This window comes from Blennius ocellaris (genome assembly GCF_963422515.1).
Source record: "Blennius ocellaris genome assembly, chromosome: 22".
Classification (NCBI taxonomy): domain Eukaryota; kingdom Metazoa; phylum Chordata; class Actinopteri; order Blenniiformes; family Blenniidae; genus Blennius; species Blennius ocellaris.
In genome coordinates, this window is record NC_137671.1 from 679,181 (window position 1) to 701,214 (window position 22,034).

A 22,034-nucleotide genomic window follows, 5' to 3' on the forward strand; every position below is an offset into this window, starting at 1 on the left:
TAATGAGCTGAATAATAATAATAATGCTCACTGATACAGTATTAACTGGTCAGCATTAAGTTAGCAGAAGCAGGTCAGCATTAACAGGTCAGCTAGCAGAACCAGAACCAGAACCAGAAGAACCAGAAGAACCAGAACCAGCAGCGTTTGATAAAACAGACTTTATTCTTCATATCAGACACATTCATCACTTCATTTCAGTCACAACAGAGAAAACACAACCCCCCCCCCCCCCCCAGGTTCTACGCCCCCCCCGGCAGCTTCCTCTCCAGCCGGTCCAGTTTGGCCAAGTTCTCCTTGAGTAGTCTGGAACCAGGACTCAGGACCAGAGCTCTCTGGTAGAACCTCCTGGCTGCTGCGTAGTCCCCCTACACACACACACACACACACACACACACACACACACACACATTAATTCGGTGCAGACGAGACAAAGACGACTCCAGGTCCTGGTCCAGGTCCTGGTCCAGTACCTTGATGTGCTGGATCCCTCCCATGTTCATCCAGGCCTGAGACTGATCTGGTTTCAGGTCTACAGCCCGCTGGTAACTCTGGAGGACAGAGGTCAAAGGTCAGGAGGGGGGAGGGGGGAGAGAGAGGGAGAGAGGTAGAGGAAGAGAGAGAGAGAGGTAGAGAGAGAGGGAGAGAGAGGTAGAGAGAGAGGTAGAGAGGGAGAGAGAGAGAGAGAGGTAGAGAGAGGTAGAGCTACCTGGAAGGCTCGGTCCAGCAGGTTCATCTCTCTCAGCTGGTTTCCTTTAGAAAAGTATAATTCTGCTCTGATGGTCTGATCTGGGTTCTGCTGCAGGGCCTGGTCCAGAGCCCCCAGGGCCTACACACACACACACACACACACACACACACACACACACACACACACACACACACACACACACACACACACACACACACACACACACACACACACACACACACACACACACACACACACACACACACACACACACACACACAAACAGATGTAATTACAGGTGGAGTTCTAACTCGCCCACTGACTCGTTCTCCAAACTGAACCTCAGTACAATGCAGTACGATGCAGTACTGTGCAGTACTGTGCAGTACGATGCAGTACTGTGCAGTATGATGCAGTACGGTGCAGTACGGTGCAGTACGATGCAGTACGATGCAGTACGATGCAGTACGATGCAGTACTGTGCAGTACTGTGCAGTATGATGCAGTACGGTGCAGTACGGTGCAGTACGGTGCAGTACGGTGCAGTACGGTGCAGTACGATGCAGTACGATAGAGTACGGTGCAGTACGGTGCAGTACGGTGCAGTACGATGCAGTACGATGCAGTAAACCCTCCAGGCCTGTAGGCGGCACTGTAACCAGGCCACAGCAGAAACACCTGGAGGAGGTCGTCTGCCATGTTGCTTAGTGACATCACGGGGGAAGGGGCGGGGTCACGGGTGGGTCACAGAAAACGATCCTGTCTCTTTAAGACACTTTGGACTTTCAGTAATTGTTTATTATTCCTGCTGGAGTCTGGAAGGTTTCCATGGCGACAGCAGTGAGACGCACCTCGCTGTGGTTCCCTCTCTTGCTGTAGATGGCGGACAGGAGGCGGAGACACTCCACGCAGCCCGTCGCCCTGGAGACCAGGTCCAGGGTCGTCTGCTCCGCCTCCTCTGATCGTCCTGCTGCTGCCAGAACCTGGGCCTGGACACACCGAGGACACACCGGGGACAGGGACACACCGGGGACAGGGGGACACACAGGGGACACACCGGGGACAGGGGGACACACAGGGGACACACCGAGGACACACCGAGGACAGGGGACACGGTCTGTCTCGGTCTCTGTATCTCTCTCCCACACACACACTCACTCACTCACACATCCTCACACATCCTCACACACACACACACACACACACACACACACACACACACACACACACACACCCACCAGGGCCAGCCAGGTGTGTGTGTCGTAGGGCTGTAGGGCTGCAGCCTCCCTGTAGAGCAGCAGAGCCTCGTCGTACCGTCCAGTGTTGTAGTACAGCGCTCCGAGGGGGGTCAGGACCTCCACCGCCCGGCTCACCTGCAGCGCCCTGCACACCAGGTCAAAGGTCACCGTGGGAGTCTGGTTCGGCCAGAGGGGACCAGGGGACCTTCAGTCCACTGGTCCTACTTTAGTGGAGTTCATGAAAAAAAAAAGCTTTTATTTTGTAGGAGCTGCAGCTGAAAGGTCTCACCTCTTGTACCAGGCCTCGGCTTCTTCGTTCTCATTGGACGACCGGAGCAGGCGGCCCAGGTTCACCATGGCAACGTAGTGCGCCGGTTTGAGCCGGATGGCGCGCTGGTAGTGGGCCGCCGCCAGCTCGCCTTGCCCTGCAGGGGGGGGGCAGACGGCGCGGAGGGTAAGGCTGCAGGTTCCAGGTCCCCCTGGACCAGCGTCACTCACCTGCGTCCACCAGGAAGACGCCGTAGTTGTTGTGCAGGTCGGAGCTGTCGGGGCAAGTCTGGATCCCCCTCTGGTACACCTGGTCCGCCTCGGCAAGGCGCTTCTGCAGGACACAGGAAGGTCACCTGGTGTGTGTGTGTGTGTGTGTGTGTGTGTGTGTGTGTGTGTGTGTGTGTGTGTGTGTGTGTGTGTGTGTGTCACCTGCTCGGCGTAGAGTGAAGCTAAACTGGAGAAGGCGTCAGGAAAGTTTGGTCCGTAGTGAATCGATTCCTTCAGCAGAGCTTCGGCCTCCGTCTCCTTCCCCTGAGACCTGAGAGGCAAACCGGAGTCACTCTGGAGTCACTCTGGAGTCAAACTGGAGTCACTCTGGAGTCACTCTGGAGTCACTCTGGAGTCACTCTGGAGTCAAACTGGAGTCACTCTGCAGTCAAACTGGAGTCAAACTGGAGTCAAATCAGAGTCACTCTGCAGTCAAACTGGAGTCAAACTGGAGTCAAACTGGAGTCAGTCTGGAGTCAGTCTGGAGTCAAACCAAAGTCAGTCTGGAGTCACTCTGGAGTCAAACTGGAGTCAAACTGGAGTCAAATCAGAGTCACTCTGCAGTCAAACCAGAGTCAAACCAGAGTCACTCTGGAGTCACTCTGGAGTCAAACTGGAGTCAGTCTGGAGTCAAACCAAAGTCAGTCTGGAGTCAAACCAGAGTCACTCTGGAGTCAAACACACACACACACACACACACTGTCCGTCCCTCACCTGAGCAGGTTCCCCAGGTTGAACAGGGCCCGGTGGTGTTGAGGGTTGGTGTCCAGAGCTCTCCTGTAGTAACGCTCAGCCTCTTCAGGGCAGCGAGTCAAAGTTCCCAGGTTGTTCATGGCGCTGGCGTGGCGAGGAAACAACCTGGAGCCACCGGGACGACCACAGGTCATCACCAAGACGACCACAGTTCGTCGTCAGGACGACCACAGGTCATCGTCAGGACGACAACAAGTCGTCGCCAGGACGACCACAGGTCGTCGCCAGGACGACCACAGGTCGTCGCCAGGACGACAACAAGTCGTCGCCAGGACGACCACAGGTCATCGCCAGGACAACAACAAGTCGTCGCCAGGACGACAACAAGTCGTCGCCAGGACAACAACAAGTCGTCGCCAGGACGACAACAAGTCGTCGCCAGGACGACCACAGGTCATCGCCAGGACAACAACAAGTCGTCGCCAGGACGACAACAAGTCGTCGCCAGGACGACCACAGGTCCTCGCCAGGACAACAACAAGTCGTCGCCAGGACGACCACAGATCGTCGCCAGGACAACAACAAGTCGTCGTCAGGACGACCACAGGTCATCACCAGGACGACCACAGGTCTTCGTCGTCAGGACGACCACAGGTCATCACCAGGACGACAACAGGTCGTCGTCAGGACGACCACAAGTCGTCGCCAGGACAACCACAGGTCGTCGTCAGGACGACCACAGGTCATGGTCTGCCTCCATCAGGACGGCAGTGATGAAGGTGGTGATGAAGAGGAGGGTGACTGACCTCAGCGCGGTGCTGTAGTGGTGGATGGCCTCCAGGTGGCGCCCGCTGTCCTTCAGGAAGTTGGCGTAGTTGTAGTGAACCTTGGCGTTGTGAGGAAGAGTCTGGATCCCTGAGCTGGAGAGGAAGAGGACGTGTGAATGTGAGGTGAACGTGTGAATGTGTGAATGTGGGTGAACATGTGACTGTGAGGGTGAACGTGTGAATGTGAGGGTGAACGTGTGAATGTGAGGGTGAACGTGTGACTGAGGGTGAACGTGTGACTGTGACGGTGAACGTGTGACTGTGACGGTGAACGTGAGGGTGAACGTGTGACTGTGACGGTGAACGTGTGACTGTGACGGTGAACGTGTGAATGTGAGGGTGAACATGTGACTGAGGGTGAACGTGTGACTGTGACGGTGAACGTGTGAATGTGACGGTGAACGTGTGAATGTGAGGGTGAACGTGTGACTGTGAGGGTGAACGTGTGAATGTGAGGGTGAACGTGTGAATGACCCACCGGAACAGAGTCTCCCTGGAGAGCCAGACTTTGTTCTGCTGGACGGTTTTCCAGGAGAAGATCAGGAGCAGCAGCAGCATGGAGGCCCTGGGGGCCGTGGAGCGCAGGCCACGCCCCCCGTTGCAGAGGCCACGCCCCCCGGAGCAGAGCCGGTCCAGCCCGTGAGCCACCAGGATGCAGTACCCCATACTGGAAGAGAGGACCAGACCGTGACCACCAGGGGGCAGCGTGGACCCGATCCGGTCGTCATGGCAGCAGGGGGGAGGGGGCGTGGCCCCGGACTCACCTGGGCATGTAGAGGACCCTCTCGGCCACCACGAAGCCCACCCTGAAGAACAGGTTGCTGGCGGGGACGAAGGGGAAAACCAGGAACAGCAGGCCCACCAGCAGCTCGCGGCCCTGCTGCGCCTGCAGGGAGACCACACCCCCCGGTCACCACGGCGTGGGGGCGTGGCCTCCCTGCTGCGCCTGCAGGGAGACCACACCCCCCGGTCACCACGGCGTGGGGGCGTGGCCTCCCTGCTGCGCCTGCAGGGAGACCACACCCCCCGGTCACCACAGCGACCACGGCGTGGGGGCGTGGCCTCCCTGCTGCACCTGCAGGGATGCCACGCCCCCCCGGTGACCACGGCGTGGGGGCGTGGCCTCCCTACCGTACCGTAAGTTGGCGGGCTGACGGGGTTACCTGCAGCGAGGCGACGCAGCGGGCGCACAGGGTCGCCATGGCGACGGCCAGCAGCAGCGTGGCGAGGTTCCGGGCGTCGCCCAGCGACTCCACCAGGGCGATGCTGCCCACCTGCCAGTCGTAGCACAGGGTGGCGGGGGCCAGCAGCAGCCAGGCGTTGAAGGACAGCAGGTAGGAGTAGGTGAGGGTCCTGGGGGGGGGGGGGGGGGGGTGTTAACAACCACAGGACAGACGACCACGACAAGACTGGACGTTCTCCAGACTGGACGTTCTCCAGGTTAGACGTTCTCCAGAGAACCAGTGAGACTCACCTGGTCAGCAGGTGTGGGGAGAAGGAGGCGGGGTTATCCTGCTGGGAGAACAGAGGCATGGACCCGCCCATCAGCCAGAGCCTCAGAGACATGATGATCGCCACCTGCAGGGGGAACCAGGTCAGTGCAGCCGGACCGGGGGGGACGGGGGGGGGGGGGACCAGCAGAGACTCACGTAACCCGACACCAGGCAGACCCGCTTGACCAGGGGGGGGCAGAGCTGGACCAGCAGCCTGGACCTGTGACGACACCCCAACGCCCCGAGTCAGAACCCAGAGTCAGAACCCCCCTCCCCCCCAACTGCAGGTCATGGTGTTGACCAGGTGACCCGGCTGGGCGGAGCTCACCTGCCGCGCGGCGGTTGGCAGAGCACCAGGGCGTCGTACAGCAGACACACCCCGAACACCGTGACGCCCGTCTCCTTCACCAGCATGGCGCAGGTGCCCAGAAACATGGCCGCCAGCAGGGCGCCGCCCGACACCGTGGAGGGCGGCGAGGCCCGGGAGACGCCTCTGCATCAGAGAGACCGGGCTGTGAGGGGGGGGGGGGGGGGGGGCTACATGGTGTGTGTGTGTGTGTGTGTGTGTCTCACCTAGTGTAGGAGAGGAACGTCAGGAGAAACAACAAACAGGCCAAGACGTCGGCACGACCCACAATACCTGAGACCTGAAATATAGAAACACTGGATGAAGAGGAGGAGGAGGAGGAAGAGGAGGAGGAGGAAGAGGAGGAGGAGGAGGAGGAAGAGGAGGAGGAGGAGGAGGAAGAGGAGGAAGAGGAGATAGAGGAAGAGTGTCGTGGACTTTTCTCTGTATAAATAAGTGATGCAAAATTTCAGAATGACAGTGTGTGTGTGTGTGTGTGTGTGTGTGTGTGTGTGTGTGTGTGTGTGTGTGTGTGTGTGTGTGTGTGTGTGTGTGTGTGTGTGTGTGTGTGTGTGTGTGTGTGTGTGTGTGTGTGTGTGTACTCACAGCCTCGGTGTGTACTGGGTGAACGGCGAACATCAGCGCGGTGACGAAGGCCAGCCGGGGGTTCTGGAAGACGCAGCGTTCACAGGTGTACATGAGCAGGCAGGTGACGGCGGCGTGGAGACCCACGTTGACCAGGTGGAAGTAGAGCGGCGCCATCCCGCCCAACGCCACGTTCAACCTGCCAGACGAGGCGCAGGGAAAAACGTCGGTGTTTAACCCGCCCAGCGCCACGTTCTACCTGCCAGACGAGGCGCAGGGCAAAACGTCGGTGTTTAACCCGCCCAGCGTCACGTTCTACCTGCCAGACGAGGCGCAGGGCAAAACGTCGGTGTTTAACCCGCCCAGCGTCACGTTCTACCTGCCAGACGAGGCGCAGGGCAAAACGTCGGTGTTTAACCCGCCCAGCGCCACGTTCTACCTGCCAGACGAGGCGCAGGGCAAAACGTCGGTGTTTAACCCGCCCAGCGCCACGTTCTACCTGCCATACGAGGCGCAGGGCAAAACGTCGGTGTTTAACCCGCCCAGCGCCACGTTCTACCTGCCAGACGAGGCGCAGGGCAAAACGTCGGTGTTTAACCCGCCCAGCGCCACGTTCTACCTGCCAGACGAGGCGCAGGGCAAAACGTCGGTGTTTAACCCGCCCAGCGCCACGTTCTACCTGCCCGACGAGGCGCAGGGCAAAGCAAGCGTCGGTGTTTAACCTGCCCAGCGCCACGTTCTACCTGCCAGACGAGGCGCAGGGCAAAACGTCGGTGTTTAACCCGCCCAGCGCCACGTTCTACCTGCCAGACGAGGCGCAGGGCAAAACGTCGGTGTTTAACCCGCCCAGCGCCACGTTCTACCTGCCAGACGAGGCGCAGGGCAAAGCAAGCGTCGGTGTTTAACCCGCCCAGCGCCACGTTCTACCTGCCAGACGAGGCGCAGGGCAAACTAACAGTCGGGGTCAGTTGTTGTAGGGACAAACACCTGTAGAAAGTGTGAGTCAGTCCAGGTGGGTCCAGGTGAGTCGGTCTAGGTAAGATGGTCCAGGTGAGTCCAGGTGAGTCTGTCCAGGTGAGTCCAGGTGAATCTGTCCAGGTGAGTCAGTCCAGGTGGGTCCAGGTGAGTCCAGGTGAGTCAGTCCAGGTGAGTCTGTCCAGGTGGGTCCAGGTGAGTCGTCCAGGTGAGTCCAGGTGAGTCCAAGTGAGTCCAAGTGAGTCCAGGTGAGTCGTCCAGGTGAGTCCAGGTGAGTCGGTCTAGGTAAGATGGTCCAGGTGAGGTGAGTCGTCCCAGGTGAATTAAGGTGAGTCGGTCCAGGCGGGTCCGGGTGGGTCCAGGTGAGTCGTCCAGGTGAGTCCAGGTCCAGGAGGGTCCAGGTCCAGGAGAGTCCAGGTCCAGGTGGGTCCAGGTGAGTCAGTCCAGGTGAGTCCAGGTCCAGGTGAGTCATCCCAGGTGAGTCCAGGTCCAGGTGAGTTGGTCCAAGTGAGTCGGTCCAGATGAGATGTACAGGTGAGTCGTCCAGGAGGGTCCAGGTGAGTCCAGGTGAGTCGGTCCAGGTGAGTCGGTCCAGGAGGGTCCAGGTCCAGGTCCAGGAGGGTCCAGGTCCAGGTCCAGGAGGGTCCAGGTGACCCACCTGAAGGTGAGGACGCAGAGCGGCCGGTAGGACTTGTGGCTGCTGTTGTCCTCCATCTTCTTCCCCCAGAAGTCGTTGCTGAAGAGGCTCCGCAGGCCGGAAGTCGCTCGGACGTCGGGGTTGTTGACGATCGCCCACACGTCGTCGTGCACGAGCTCTCCGCGCACCGAGTTCCCGTAGCAGAGCGCGCACAGCGCGGCCAGCACGGCGCAGCGGCCCGCGGCCCGCACCGCCTCCGGACCGAGCGGCGGGGGGGGGCGACGGGCCGCCGCGTCCCGGGCCGGAGCTGCAGCCTGCGGCCGGGCCGGGGCCTGCGGCCGGGCCGGGGCCGGGGCCGAGGCCGTCATGTCGGCTCCGCCAGGCCGAGGATGCAGCGGGGAGCTCCGGCGGAAGCGTCCATTCCGCTCGGCGGTAGCGGCGGGCTGAGACGAGCGGCGGTGCGGCGCGGCGCGGCGCGCGCAGGCAGCGAGAAACGACCAGGGCGCGTGTTGCCTTCACTGGCACGCGGTAGAGTCGGACATTCGGCTTCTGGTCGTTCTCTTTACGTTTTTCTACATTTATTTCATCAATTGTAAGAAATAAACAAACAATATTTCTCGACCCTGGTAGATATATAGTAAATAAATAAGTTATATATCCCTATATAATGTTAACTTATTTAAACACAGTAGATTTATATACCACATTACAACAGACTTGCCTTTTTTAGATCGCGAGAGCCCCCTAGTGGTGAAACATTATAGTACTTTTAAACGGCGAGCGGGAACGACCGGCGCGCGTGTTGCCTTCAAGGCCACGCGGTAGAGTCGGACATTCGGAACCCGGTCGTTCTTTTTACGTTTTTCTACATTTATTTCATCAATTGTACGAAATAAACAAACAATATCTCTCGCCCCTGGCAGATATAGAAAAAATAAATAAGTGTTTTTCCTTATATAATGTTAACTTAATTTAAATACAGTAGATTTATATACCAAATTACAACAGACTTGCCTTTTTTAGATCGAGAGAGCCCCCTAGTGGTGAAACATTATAGTACTTTTAAACAGCTTATTAAAAGTATTTTATTGACAAAATACCAGCAGAAGCTTCATGATTTCTTTTTAGAAAACGTTTTGTTGCTGCTTTACTGGAAACGACAGTTGGTCTGAGTTTAGTGAAAAATAGAAGGTCTATAAAGATATTTACAAACGACACATCAATTCATCTTTCAATTATCTTTTTTAAAATTCTTTGAAAGAAATTCAATTTCAATTCAAATTGCAAAATGTGCTTTTTTAAGTTCTTAGATGTTCAATCGTTAATAAATAAGATCATATGTGAACATTTAGAAACATTAAATCTGATTAATGGGTTAGGGCTAGGGGGGGCTAGGGGGGGGTCGGGGGGGGGGGGTCAGTCAGTGACAGCTCAGTATTTAAAGGGTTAAAGTCGGTAGCTCACATTAAAACCCACATGCAGAAGCAGCCTCATAAAGAAGAACCTGCCAGAGGGCACACACTTCCTGTTCCTCAATGGCTTCCTGTCGGTTTCTTCACGGCGCTATGGGGCCCTCGAAGGAGCTGGTCCTGGTCCTGGTCCTGGTCCAGGTCCTGGTCCAGGACCTGGGTGTGAGTTCTCTGCAGCTGCCCGACATCTCCAACCGGAGCTTCATAACGGAGTGTGTGACGGAGCACAACGCCGCCCGGTCGTCTGCCAGGCCGCCGGCCAGCGACATGCTGTACATGGTGAGGCTCTGACAGGAAGTGGAGCTTTATTGTGGAGGGATCCTTCTGATGGATCCTGGAGGCTGATGAGGTTCAGATTCCCTGTTCTGGTGTCTCAGGGTGAAGGTGGAGCTAGTTCTGCTATTTCCTGTGATATTGGTTCAAACGCCGGGCTTTTATTTTGTAAAACTGAACACTGAGGAAACTGCACAAGATGTACAAGTTTATTTCTAATGTCGCTGAATTCTTTCTGTGAATAATATGTTGGCCAAACACGGATGTTGTTGTACTTTAGGGCTGTTTTATATGACTGTTTTACACTCGGCATGAAGGAGGTATATCGGTAGAAGTTTCCGGTGGTGCCCCGGTTCTGTAGAATGTCTCATATGTGAGACAAATAGAAGAAATAGATTCACACTTTACATCAAAGATACTCTGCAGGACGACATTTTGAACAATCAGAAGGAATCAGAACAAACAGCCACGACGTGACTTTTGATTTTGTCTGTGGTCGTTTTCGGGATCGAGTCAAAAGTACGACATTAATACGACGCTAGGTTCAACCTGAAGACGGTATTTTGAGGACCTGCCTGCTGCGGGCGCAGTTTGAAAAACAGTTTGCATGATTGATCAGTGATATTTATTTATTTACGAGTCAAAAAATGCAGTTTTAATTTGAAAATGAACAAATATTTCTGTTAAAACATTTCAAATTGATTTTTGAGCCTCATTCGCCTCCATAGACTTACCGCGAAATCAATCAATCAATCAATCAATCAACCAACCAATGGATCAATGTCCTGCCGGCAGTCGTGGGACGAGGGTCTGGCCGTCACAGCGAGATCCTGGGCGAGACGCTGCGAGTTCCAACACAACGTCTACCTGGACGAGGCCCGGAGGGTTCACCCCGAGTTCTCCTCGGTGGGGGAGAACCTATGGGTCGGTTCTCCGCCGTCCTCCTTCTCCGTGAAGCGAGCGATGGAACGCTGGCTGAGCGAGGAGCGGGACTACGACTACCGGCGGAACGCCTGCAGCGCCGCCTGCGGCCACTACACCCAGGTACTGGAACCACGTGGAACCGTCCTCCAGAACAGGTACTGGAACCACGTGGAACCGTCCTCCAGAACAGGTACTGGAACCGCGTGGAACCATCGTCCAGAACAGGTACTGGAACCGCGTGGAACCATCCTCCAGAACAGGTACTGGAACCACGTGGAACCATCTTCCAGAACAGGTACTGGAACCATCCTCCAGAACAGGTACTGGAACCACGTGGAACCATCGTCCAGAACAGGTACTGGAACAGCGTGGAACCATCCTCCAGAACAGGTAAGGAACCGCGTGGAACTGTCCTCCAGAACAGGTACTGGAACCGCGTGGAACCGTCCTCCAGAACAGGTACTGGAACCATGTAAAACCATCATCCAGAACAGGTACTGGAACCACGGAGAACCATCCTCCAGAACAGGTACTGGAGCCACGTGGAACCATCCTCCAGAACAGGTACTGGAACCACGGAGAACCATCCTCCAGAACAGGTACTGGAACCACGGAGAGCCATCCTCCAGAACAGGTACTGGAACCACGTAGAACCGTCCCCCAGAACAGGACCTGGAGTCTGTCCTCTGTCCTCCAGGTGTTGTGGTCCAGCAGCTACAAGGTGGGCTGCGCCGTCCAGATGTGTCCCGACGGCGTCCGGAGCTTCAGCAGAGGCAGCGGCGCCATCTTGGTGTGCAACTACGCCACAGCGTGAGAACAACGACTCTTAACGGAGGAAATAGGAAGGTTGAAGCCATAAACAAACAAACAAACGTCGTAACCTGGACTTGTTCTCCAGAGGAAACTTCGTGGGACGTCGTCCGTTCCAGTCGGACGGTGCTCCGTGTTCCGGCTGTGGAGGAACCTGTGAGGAGAACCTCTGCCGTGAGTCTCCGCCCCTCTCACCTGAGTCTCCGCCCCCTCTCTCACCTGAGTCCCCGCCCCCTCACTCACCTGAGTCCCCGCCCCCTCACTCACCTGAGTCTCCGCCCCCTCTCTCACCCGAGTCTCCGCCCCCTCTCTCACCCGAGTCTCCGCCCCTCTCACCTGAGTCTCCGCCCCCCCACTCACCTGAGTCTCCGCCCCCCCACTCACCTGAGTCTCCGCCCCCCCACTCACCTGAGTCTCCGCCCCCTCACTCACCTGAGTCTCCGCCTCCTCTCACCTGAGTCTCCGCCCCCTCTCTCACCTGAGTCTCCGCCCCCTCACTCACCTGAGTCTCCGCCTCCTCTCACCTGAGTCCCCGCCCCCTCTCTCACCTGAGTCTCCGCCTCCTCTCACCTGAGTCTCCGCCTCCTCTCACCTGAGTCTCCGCCCCTCACTCACCTGAGTCTCCGCCCCCTCTCTCACCTGAGTCTCCGCCCCCTCACTCACCTGAGTCTCCGCCTCCTCTCACCTGAGTCTCCGCCCCCTCACTCACCTGAGTCTCCGCCTCCTCTCACCTGAGTCTCCGCCTCCTCTCACCTGAGTCCCCGCCCCCTCTCTCACCTGAGTCTCCATGTTTTTTTCCCAGGAAACAAAGAAAGAGACGCAGAGAAAAGTAAGTTTGAGACGAAGAAATAGAAAGATGTTGAACTTCCAGAGAGTCTGTAGCAGAAGAGACGTCTGTCCCTCAGGCTACCGCTGGACGCCGGACTGGGACTCGTCTTCCGGCGGCGCGGCGGGAAGTGGCGCCACCTTGGTCTCCATGGTAACCGTCCGGCCCGTCGCCCTCGTCCTCACCTTCATGGCGGCGTTCACGGTCCACTACTTCTACCCCGACGTCTTCTGCTACGAATGAGCGTCCTGCTGCTGTACCCTTCACAATAAAAGCTGTAAGAACGTGTCAGGATTGTGTCAAAACGACGACGTTCCGTCTGTTGAAGGATTCCAGCAAACGTCAGGGTTTGTTTGTGTTTTGTTTTTATTATTGTTTTCAGTGGAGGGCGGAGCTTCGGCACTTCCTGTGCGGGAGTTTTCAAAACAAGAACTTCAGATTAAACACTGTGGGAAAATAAAAGTTTCTCCAACTATAGAGAGTCGAGCTTCAGGCCGTCGAGCCCAAAACGACCAGCAGGGGGCCCGGGGGGGGGGGTGGGTCATATTGGGGTTCATTTCACAATAAGACGTCATGGATTCTGTTTCCCTCCAAGAGAAAAGTTCCGTCCAAAGTCCCGTCGGTACAAAAACTACTTTATTTTACATAAATACAAAATGAGTCGTCAGGACGCCGTGTCTCCTTTAACACACACACACACACACACACACACACACACACACACACACACACACACACACACACACACACACACACACACACACACACACACACTATCCTTTGTTCTTCTTGCTCTTCTTCTTGTTGCTGCTGGACGAAGGAGGAAGAGGAGGAGGAGGAAGAGGAGGCGGAGCTCCCAGTTTCTTGGTCTTGGCCTTCCTCACCTTGTCCTTGAGGGCAACGATGTCCAGCGGCCCGTCTGCAGGCGCTGCGGGACAGAGAGGTCAGAGGTCAGAGGTCAGAGAGGTCAGAGGTCAACGCTGCAGCCAGAAGGGGGCGGGGCCTCACCTCTCCGGGTCCTCGTCATCAGCGGCTTCTCGGCGGGGGGGACGAAGGCTCTGCTGCGCCGCTCCTGCTTCCTGCTCACCGCCTCTGCTTGTTTCACCTGAGGGACGAGGGGGACAGTGGACATTGTCCCGGGACGGAGAGACGAACCTGCAGCGTCCAGTCTGCTGCTCACTGCTGCCCCCTACTGCTCACTGCTGCCCCCTACTGCTCACTGCTGCCCTCTACTGCTCACTGCTGCCCCCTGCTGCTCACTGCTGCCCTCTACTGCTCACTGCTGCCCCCTGCTGCTCACTGCTGCCCTCTACTGCTCACTGCTGCCCCCCTGCTGCTCACTACTGCCCTCTACTGCTCACTGCTGCCCCCTGCTGCTCACTACTGCCCTCTACTGCTCACTGCTGCCCCCTACTGCTCACTGCTGCCCCCTACTGCTCAATGCTGCCCCCTACTGCTCACTGCTGCCCCTACTGCTCACTGCTGCCCTCTACTGCTCACTGCTGCCCCCTACTGCTCACTGCTGCTCACTGCTGCCCCCTACTGCTCACTGCTGCTCACTACTGCCCTCTACTGCTCACTGCTGCCCCCTACTGCTCACTGCTGCCCCCTGCTGCTCACTACTGCCCTCTACTGCTCACTGCTGCTCACTGCTGCCCTCTACTGCTCACTACTGCCCTCTACTGCCCCCTACTGCTCACTGCTGCCCCCTACTGCTCACTGCTGCCCCCTACTGCTCACTGCTGGAGGTGCAGCTCAGCACCACCCACCTTGATCTCCTCCATCTTCTTCCTCTTCTTCACGTTCTGTCGCAGGAAGAATTCTCCTGTCGCCAGTTCCTGGTCCACCTGCAGGGGGCGCACACACACACACACACACACACACACACACACACACACACACACACACACACACACACACACACACACACACACACACACACACACACACACACACACACACACACACACACACACACACACACACACACACACACACACACACACAGGTCAGCATGGTGGTGGTGGGGGGGGGGGGGCAGGGAGACAGGCAGGGTGGGGGTTGTGACCTTGTTCTCCGGCTGGGGGGGGGGGGAACGGAGTGTACTCCTTCTTCACGTTCTTCTTCTTGGGTTCTTTACGCTTGTTGAGGTTCTTGTGGCGGAAACTGGGCAGGAACCGTTCCCAACTCTGGTTCCTCAGCTCCGGGTCCCTGGAGAGCTCCCGCTTGATCATCAGGGTCTGTGGGGGGGGGGGGGGGGGGGGGGGGGGGGGGGGGGGGGGGGCACTGGGGCACTGGGTCAGTCCGTCTGGAGAGGAGCAACTTTACAACCTCATACTGGGAAGAAACGCTTCTTCTGCTCTCTATATAATCTACTTTTAATCTCTATATAATCTACTTTTAATCTCTATATAATCTACTTTTAATCTCTATATAATCTACTTTTAATCTCTATATAATCTACTTTTAATCTCTATATAATCTATTTTAATCTCTATATAATCTACTTTTAATCTCTATATAATCTACTTTTAATCTCTATATAATCTACTTTTAATCTCTATATAATCTACTTTTAATCTCTATATAATCTACTTTTAATCTCTATATAATCTACTTTTAATCTCTATATAATCTATTTTAATCTCTATATAATCTACTTTTAATCTCTATATAATCTACTTTTAATCTCTATATAATCTACTTTTAATCTCTATATAATCTACTTTAATCTCTATATAATCTACTTTTAATCTCTATATAATCTACTTTTAATCTCTATATAATCTACTTTTAATCTCTATATAATCTACTTTTAATCTCTATATAATCTACTTTTAATCTCTATATAATCTACTTTTAATCTCTATATAATCTATTTTAATCTCTATATAATCTACTTTTAATCTCTATATAATCTACTTTTAATCTCTATATAATCTACTTTTAATCTCTATATAATCTACTTTTAATCTCTATATAATCTACTTTTAATCTCTATATAATCTATTTTAATCTCTATATAATCTATTTAATCTCTATATAATCTACTTTTAATCTCTATATAATCTACTTTTAATCTCTATATAATCTATTTTAATCTCTATATAATCTACTTTTAATCTCTATATAATCTACTTTTAATCTCTATATAATCTACTTTTAATCTCTATATAATCCAGACTATAAGAAGCCCTCAGTTCAGAAAGTTTGTCTGTCAGGAAGTCCAGAACAAGGATGGAAATCGTCTTCATCGGGCTTCACCCCCCCCCCCCCCCCCCCCCCCCACCCCGGGTCCATCACACCCCCCCCGACCCCCCCGGTCCATCACCCCCCCCAGGTCTTACCTTGATGTTGTAGATGGGGTGGATGTTCTTCATGGTGTCCATCACCACCTTACGAACCTGCAGCAGGAAGAGTTCAAACAGTGACTGTCAAACAAAATAAAACTACCAGGTTGGATTGTTATCATGGTGACTGTCAAAATAAAACAAAAACTGTAGGAACAAGCAGAGAGCTTCCTCCCGGTGCCCCAGTGATAAACGGTAATAACAGTTGTTATTACCTCTTCCTCCCGGTGGCCCAGTGATAAACGGTAATAACAGTTGTTATTACCTCTTCCTCCCGGTGCCCCAGTGATAAACGGTAATAACAACTGTTATTACCTCTTCCTCCCGGTGGCCCAGTGATAAACGGTAATAACAGTTGTTATTACCTCTTCCTCCCGGTGCCCCAGTGATAAACGGTAATAACAGTTGTTATTACCTCTTCCTCCCGGTGCCCCAGTGATAAACGGTAATAACAGTTGTTATTACCTCTTCCTCCCGGTGGCCCAGTGATAAACGGTAATAACAGTTGTTATTACCTCTTCCTCCCGGTGGCCCAGTGATAAACGGTAATAACAGTTGTTATTACCTCTTCCTCCCGGTGGCCCAGTGATAAACGGTAATAACAGTTGTTATTACCTCTTCCTCCCGGTGGCCCAGTGATAAACGGTAATAACAGTTGTTATTACCTCTTCCTCCCGGTGGCCCAGTGATAAACGGTAATAACAGTTGTTATTACATGCTCACCTCCTTCAGGCCGCCATGCGGGCCGAGCGCCGACACGGTGTTTCCCTGCACCAGGACGTAGCAGCCGGTCAGCAGCTCCAGCGCCTGCAGGACAAACCCCGTCAACACTCTGAACAACACGCTGCCCCCTGGTGGGGGGGGGCGGTGTGGCGCCACCACAGAAGAAGAAGGAGGAGCAGGAGGACTGTGGGTGACGTGCTGAGTGGACAGGAAGCCGCCGCCACTTTGTGCTCGAGAACGACGCAGGACGAAGTTTTTACTGGAGTCGTTTGTAAAAACGATACTTTAGATTTATTTACTCTTTATCTTCATAAAGATCTTTTCTCTCTTCTTATTTCATGTTGGTCCTCCTCCTCCAGATGTTCTCCTCCTCCTCCCCTCCAGATGTTCTCCCCCTCCTCCTCCAGATGTTCTCCCCCTCCTCCAGATGTTCACCCCCTCCCCCTCCAGATGTTCTCCCCCTCCTCCAGATGTTCTCCTCCTCCCCCTCCAGATGTTCACCCCCTCCCCCTCCAGATGTTCTCCCCCTCCTCCAGATGTTCTCCTCCTCCCCCTCCAGATGTTCACCCCCTCCTCCAGATGTTCTCCTCCTCCTCCCCCTCCAGATGTTCTCCCCCTCCCCCTCCAGATGTTCTCCCCCTCCCCCTCCAGATGTTCTCCCCCTCCTCCAGATGTTCACCCCCTCCCCCTCCAGATGTTCTCCCCCTCCTCCAGATGTTCTCCCCCTCCTCCTCCAGATGTTCTCCTCCTCCTCCTCCCGATGTTCACCCCCTCCCCCTCCAGATGTTCTCCCCCTCCTCCAGATGTTCACCCCCTCCCCCTCCAGATGTTCTCCCCCTCCTCCAGATGTTCACCCCCTCCCCCTCCAGATGTTCTCACCCTCCTCCAGATGTTCTCCTCCTCCTCCTCCCGATGTTCACCCCCTCCCCCTCCAGATGTTCTCCCCCTCCTCCAGATGTTCACCCCCTCCCCCTCCAGTGTTCTCCCCCCCCTCCAGATGTTCACCCCCTCCCCCTCCAGTGTTCTCCCTCTCACCTTCAGGGTGGAACCTTTAGGTCCGATGAGTCGCTGCCTCCTCTTAACGAAACGTTCCCTGTTCCTCACCAGCGTTCCGATCTTGATGATGTCACAGGCCACGTCGTCCTGGAGGATCCGCACAGCCTAGGGGGGGGGGGGTGATGACATCAGCATCACATGACAGGAAGTGGCGGCGGTGGGCCTCACCTGCTCAAAGGGGACGCTGCGGGCCAGCAGCTTGATGAGGTCTCGGGCCCGGACGATGGCGTAGGGGTCAAAGGTCGTCCTGGTGGTGCAGACGGTCACACTGCCCTCAATCAGGTCCAGAGACGCTTTGATGTGCTGAGGAAACAACAACAACAACAACAACGTAAACAAACAAACTGGTTCCTTTCAGAACATTCTAACAAACAACAGGTCATCATGATGCACTCAGTCACTATGACACTATATTAATGTGAGATAATGAGGTAGTGAGGTAATGAGGTAATGAGGTAATGAGGTAGTGAAGTAATGAGGTAGTGAGGTAGTGAGGTAGTGAAGTAATGAGGTAGTGAAGTAATGAGGTAGTGAAGTAATGAGGTAGTGAGGTAGTGAGGTAGTGAAGTAATGAGGTAGTGAAGTAATGAGGTAGTGAAGTAATGGGGTAGTGATGTAATGAGGTAATGAAGTAATGAGGTAGTGAAGTAATGAGGTAGTGAAGTAATGAGGTAGTGAGGTAATGAGGTAGTGAGGTAATGAGGTAGTGAAGTAATGATGTAGTGATGTAATGAGGTTGTAATGAAATTAGATAATGAGGTAGTGAGGTCATGAGGTAATGAAGTAGTGAAGTAATGAGTTAGTGAGGTAGTGAGATAATGAGGTAGTGAAGTAGTGAAGTAATGAGTTAGTGAGGTCATGAGGTAGTGAGGTAATGAAGTAGTGAAGTAATGAGTTAGTGAGGTAGTGAGATAATGAGGTAGTGAAGTAATGAGTTAGTGAGGCAGTGAAGTAATGAGGTAGTGAAGTAGTGAGATAATGAGGTCATGAGTGGGCGGGGCCTGTGGCCCCCAGCTGCTCACCGCCTCCCCAGGACCTTGTCCACCAGGGGCCAGCACTCCTTCAGGTAGGCCTCCCGGTACTTGGGGAACAGGGTGGCGAAGCTGCTCTCCTCCAGGAGGCCCCGGGGGTTGTCCTCCCTGCGGAACCCCGGCTCTGTCCACCCCTCGGGGACACTCAGCAGCTCACTGTCCTCCACTGCAGGGGACATGGGGGACACACTTTATCACTGGACGTCCCGTCTCACACCGAGGGAACTTCAAGAACTAGAGCGTCATTGTTAGAACTAGAACGTCATTATTAGAACTAGAGCTTCATTATTAGAACTAGAGCTTCATTATTAGAACTAGAGCTTCATTATTAGAACTAGAGCTTCATTATTAGAACTAGAACTTCATTATTAGAACTAGAACTTCATTATTAGAACTAGAACTTCATTATTAGAACTAGAACTTCATTATTAGAACTAGAGCTTCATTATTAGAACTAGAGCTTCATTATTAGAACTAGAACTTCATTATTAGAACTAGAACTTCATTATTAGAACTAGAGCTTCATTAGAACTAGAACTTCATTATTAGAACTAGAGCTTCATTATTAGAACTAGAGCTTCATTATTAGAACTAGAGCTTCATTGTTAGAACTAGAACTTCATTATTAGAACTAGAGCTTCATTATTAGAACTAGAGCTTAATTGTTAGAACTAGAACTTCATTATTAGAACTAGAGCTTCATTATTAGAACTAGAGCTTAATTGTTAGAACTAGAACTTCATTATTAGAACTAGAGCTTCATTATTAGAACTAGAGCTTCATTATTAGAACTAGAGCTTCATTGTTAGAACTAGAACTTCATTATTAGAACTAGAGCTTCAGAATGAGAAAAGCCCTCTGACTCCCAGCAGATATATATATATATACACACAGATGTACGAACTAGAAGTAAACATCTGGGCAGCAGGTCGCGTGCTGCTCCGCTCCGCAGCGTGCGTCGCAGCAGCGCCGTTAAAAACACCTTTAAACCACAAACTTCACCTCCGTTTGTGAACCGGACGCGTGTTTAAATGCTCCTCGTCAGTCCTCCACGTCACTAAACACACATCTTACCTTGATTATTGGTCTTTTTGGGTTTTTTCCCGTTTGTGTTTTACTCGCTTCTCCGCTGACGGAGGCCGCCATCTTGGACAAACGGAAGTGACGTAACGCTCTTCGTGGGTTCTTTTGGCTCGACTTCCGCTTCCACTGCGCCGCCGCGAACATAACGCGTGTATTTTTTTTTTAAATCCCAATAACAATGAAAGTATTAAAATTAATTCTTTCTTCTGTTTAGAACTGAAACATCCGGGACATTTAACCTTGAATATCTAAATTAAAATAAGTAAAAATTAAAGAAAATGAGGTGAAGGTTCAAACATTCATGCTCCAGTTGGTTGTGCAACTAAATCCTACAGTTTGAAGTCAAATAAGAATCGTCTCCATTCTTTAATGGAGCAACTGATGGAAGCATAATATGATCTATATTTAGCTTACATTTACTAATATATTGATTTTACTCAGATTAGATTTGACTACTAAATAAAAACTGTATTTTTGATGGAAACATTTTTAAAACTTTGAACCTTTCAGTTCGTCCACAAGGTGAATTAAACAAAACAAACCTTAATGAGATGCAGAAGAAAAGTCTCAATTCAACAAAAAACTTATTTTTATTTCAAATCTTGGCTCTTTATTTGTTTTAAATAAGAGTTTATGTTCCTGTTTGAAGTTTATGATCAGAAATTCAACCAAACAATTAAACAATATTGTTTCCTGATCCAGACAGCAGGTGGCGCTCTCGCTCAACCAATTCAAATATTAATCTTTTAACTAAATCACGTTTCCAGTCATTCGCTTGTTTTCAGAGCGTCACATGCTAGCAGCGCCGCCGCCGCCGCTCGTGACACACGACGGCGGCCTTGGCTGCGCTGACGGAGAGGACGGCGACGCCCAGGAAGCCCAGCGACCCCGCCAAGATGGACGCCATCGTCACCGTCCCTGCAACACCAGAGGAGCCTTCATCATCATCATCATCATCATCATCATCGTGTCAAAGCTCAAACGACTTTTCTTTGTCCTCATTCTCCCTGGTTACCGATTCATTATAGAGCTACACTCGGTAGAGTCGGGTTCTCGTATCAACGCTAACCGGCCTGTCCGGTAGCAAGCTCACTGTGAAACACAGAGCGTCTCCATGGCAACAGACGATCTCCTTTCATCGCCATGAGACGCCTCTGATCCGGCTTGTATGGGACAGTTTTCTTTAATTTTGGGGGATTTATTCAGAAATGGTTAACTTCCTACAATCTAATGACGACGAGAAATCATCCCTGAAGTTTTACAGCAAATCAGGTGGATAGTTTTTGCAAAAAGTTGTTAAAACACATAAAAGCAATAACTTCAAAGGACTTTCCCTCCAGTCGGTGTAGAAACAGGCTGAAGGGTTCAGACTGAATTAAACCCGTTGACTCACCGGCGGCCGGTCGGACCGACGTCTTCCTGCCGGTGACGACCAGAGGACCCGCCGACACCACCGAGCCCCGGGGCCCTGCAGACCGCCGGCCGCGCCGCTCGCCGTCACCGCCGCAGTCCTGAAACCAGAGGGAAACGTCCGTCAGTCCGTCTGTACTGCAGCTCAGAGGACGACAAAGTTCCCTTGTTGAAGCAAATATTCATTCAGCCAATAGAAACGCTGCAGGAAGATGAAACAACAAGGTCGATTCACCGAAGTACCGTAAAGTTCCTAATAGACACGCAGCGAGAACTGGGGACCCACACAGAGTTCCGGCAGCGAGTCTCCTTAGAGTCTCCTACTATAGATGTAGTGCGGTAGAGGAGAACCTGGAGCTGCTACCTGGAGACGAGGACCCAACCAGACACGTCCTCAGGTGTCCCTGCTGGTCTCACCTGGGTGCAGGTGTCCCCGTGTCCACACACGTTGGCCAGGCAGTGGAAGTAGAGCGGCAGCTGGAGGGGCAGGGAGAACATCTGGACGGAGAACCGGCTGCTCTGCTGCTCCCCGTTTACCGACAGCCACTGGAAGGTGGTGTCCACCGGACACCTGCAGGGGGGGGGGGGGGGGGGTGGGGGCTCATCGTCACCGGTCCCGGTTAAAGGTCCCGGTCCCGGTCAACGTACCCGTCCTGCAGCAGGACGCCCTGCAGGCGGTCCTGGGGGTCGGGGCTCTCCGTGGCCCAGCAGCCCTCCACCTGCAGCAGCACGTCGGCGGCGAAGGAGCCGTCGCCCTGCAGCGCCACCTGGAAGAACAGCGTGTCGTCGTGGGCCAGCGCGGCGGCGCCGCCGTAGCGGCGGGTGAAGCTCCGGTCCTTGAACAGCGTCATGCTGAGGCCCAGCTGCAGGGACGAGTTGAACTCCACCAGGGACACGGAGGACAGCCTGGGGGACACCACAACCCGCTCTGAGACACTTCCTGCCCCGGCGCCTTGAAGGCCTCGTGAAATGTAAAGCACTACTTTGTAAAAAACGATAGTTGGGTTCTACTTGTAAGGTTCCTCCGACTCTGCCCCACAACTGTTGTCGCGATAAC

General features: G+C 53.4%; 3 protein-coding genes across 3 annotated transcripts; 1 reads left to right on the top strand and 2 right to left on the bottom strand.

Annotated features, from left to right (window-relative positions):
- Positions 1-235: 235 nt before the first annotated feature.
- Positions 236-8,448, bottom strand: tmtc1 (transmembrane O-mannosyltransferase targeting cadherins 1). The gene is made up of 19 exons (XM_080518348.1): positions 8,044-8,448; positions 6,432-6,609; positions 6,053-6,126; positions 5,808-5,972; positions 5,636-5,699; positions 5,461-5,564; positions 5,150-5,339; positions 4,751-4,872; positions 4,465-4,653; positions 3,966-4,079; positions 3,181-3,324; positions 2,629-2,737; positions 2,428-2,530; positions 2,219-2,354; positions 1,930-2,074; positions 1,543-1,680; positions 710-829; positions 474-551; positions 236-368 (listed from the first exon to the last, which is right to left on the bottom strand). The coding sequence occupies exons 1-19, from the start codon at positions 8,388-8,390 to the stop codon at positions 243-245; spliced, it is 2,646 nt and encodes an 881-aa protein (XP_080374474.1). The 5' UTR covers positions 8,391-8,448; the 3' UTR covers positions 236-242.
- A 1,139-nt stretch (positions 8,449-9,587) lies between these two features.
- glipr1a (GLI pathogenesis-related 1a) lies at positions 9,588-12,567 on the top strand (the record flags this gene model as incomplete). The annotated part of the gene is made up of 5 exons (XM_080518510.1): positions 9,588-9,770; positions 10,560-10,808; positions 11,386-11,498; positions 11,531-11,672; positions 12,301-12,567. The coding sequence occupies 5 exons, from the start codon at positions 9,588-9,590 to the stop codon at positions 12,565-12,567; spliced, it is 954 nt and encodes a 317-aa protein (XP_080374636.1).
- Positions 12,568-12,694: 127 nt separating this feature from the next.
- Positions 12,695-19,711, bottom strand: krr1 (KRR1 small subunit processome component homolog; the record flags this gene model as incomplete). The annotated part of the gene is given in 12 exon segments (XM_080518512.1): positions 12,695-13,252; positions 13,333-13,429; positions 14,094-14,171; positions 14,393-14,416; positions 14,418-14,564; positions 15,672-15,728; positions 16,398-16,481; positions 17,433-17,558; positions 17,622-17,756; positions 18,476-18,483; positions 18,486-18,650; positions 19,603-19,711. Coding segments are annotated over 12 exon segments (1,185 nt in total). The 3' UTR covers positions 12,695-13,097.
- Positions 19,712-22,034: the final 2,323 nt, after the last annotated feature.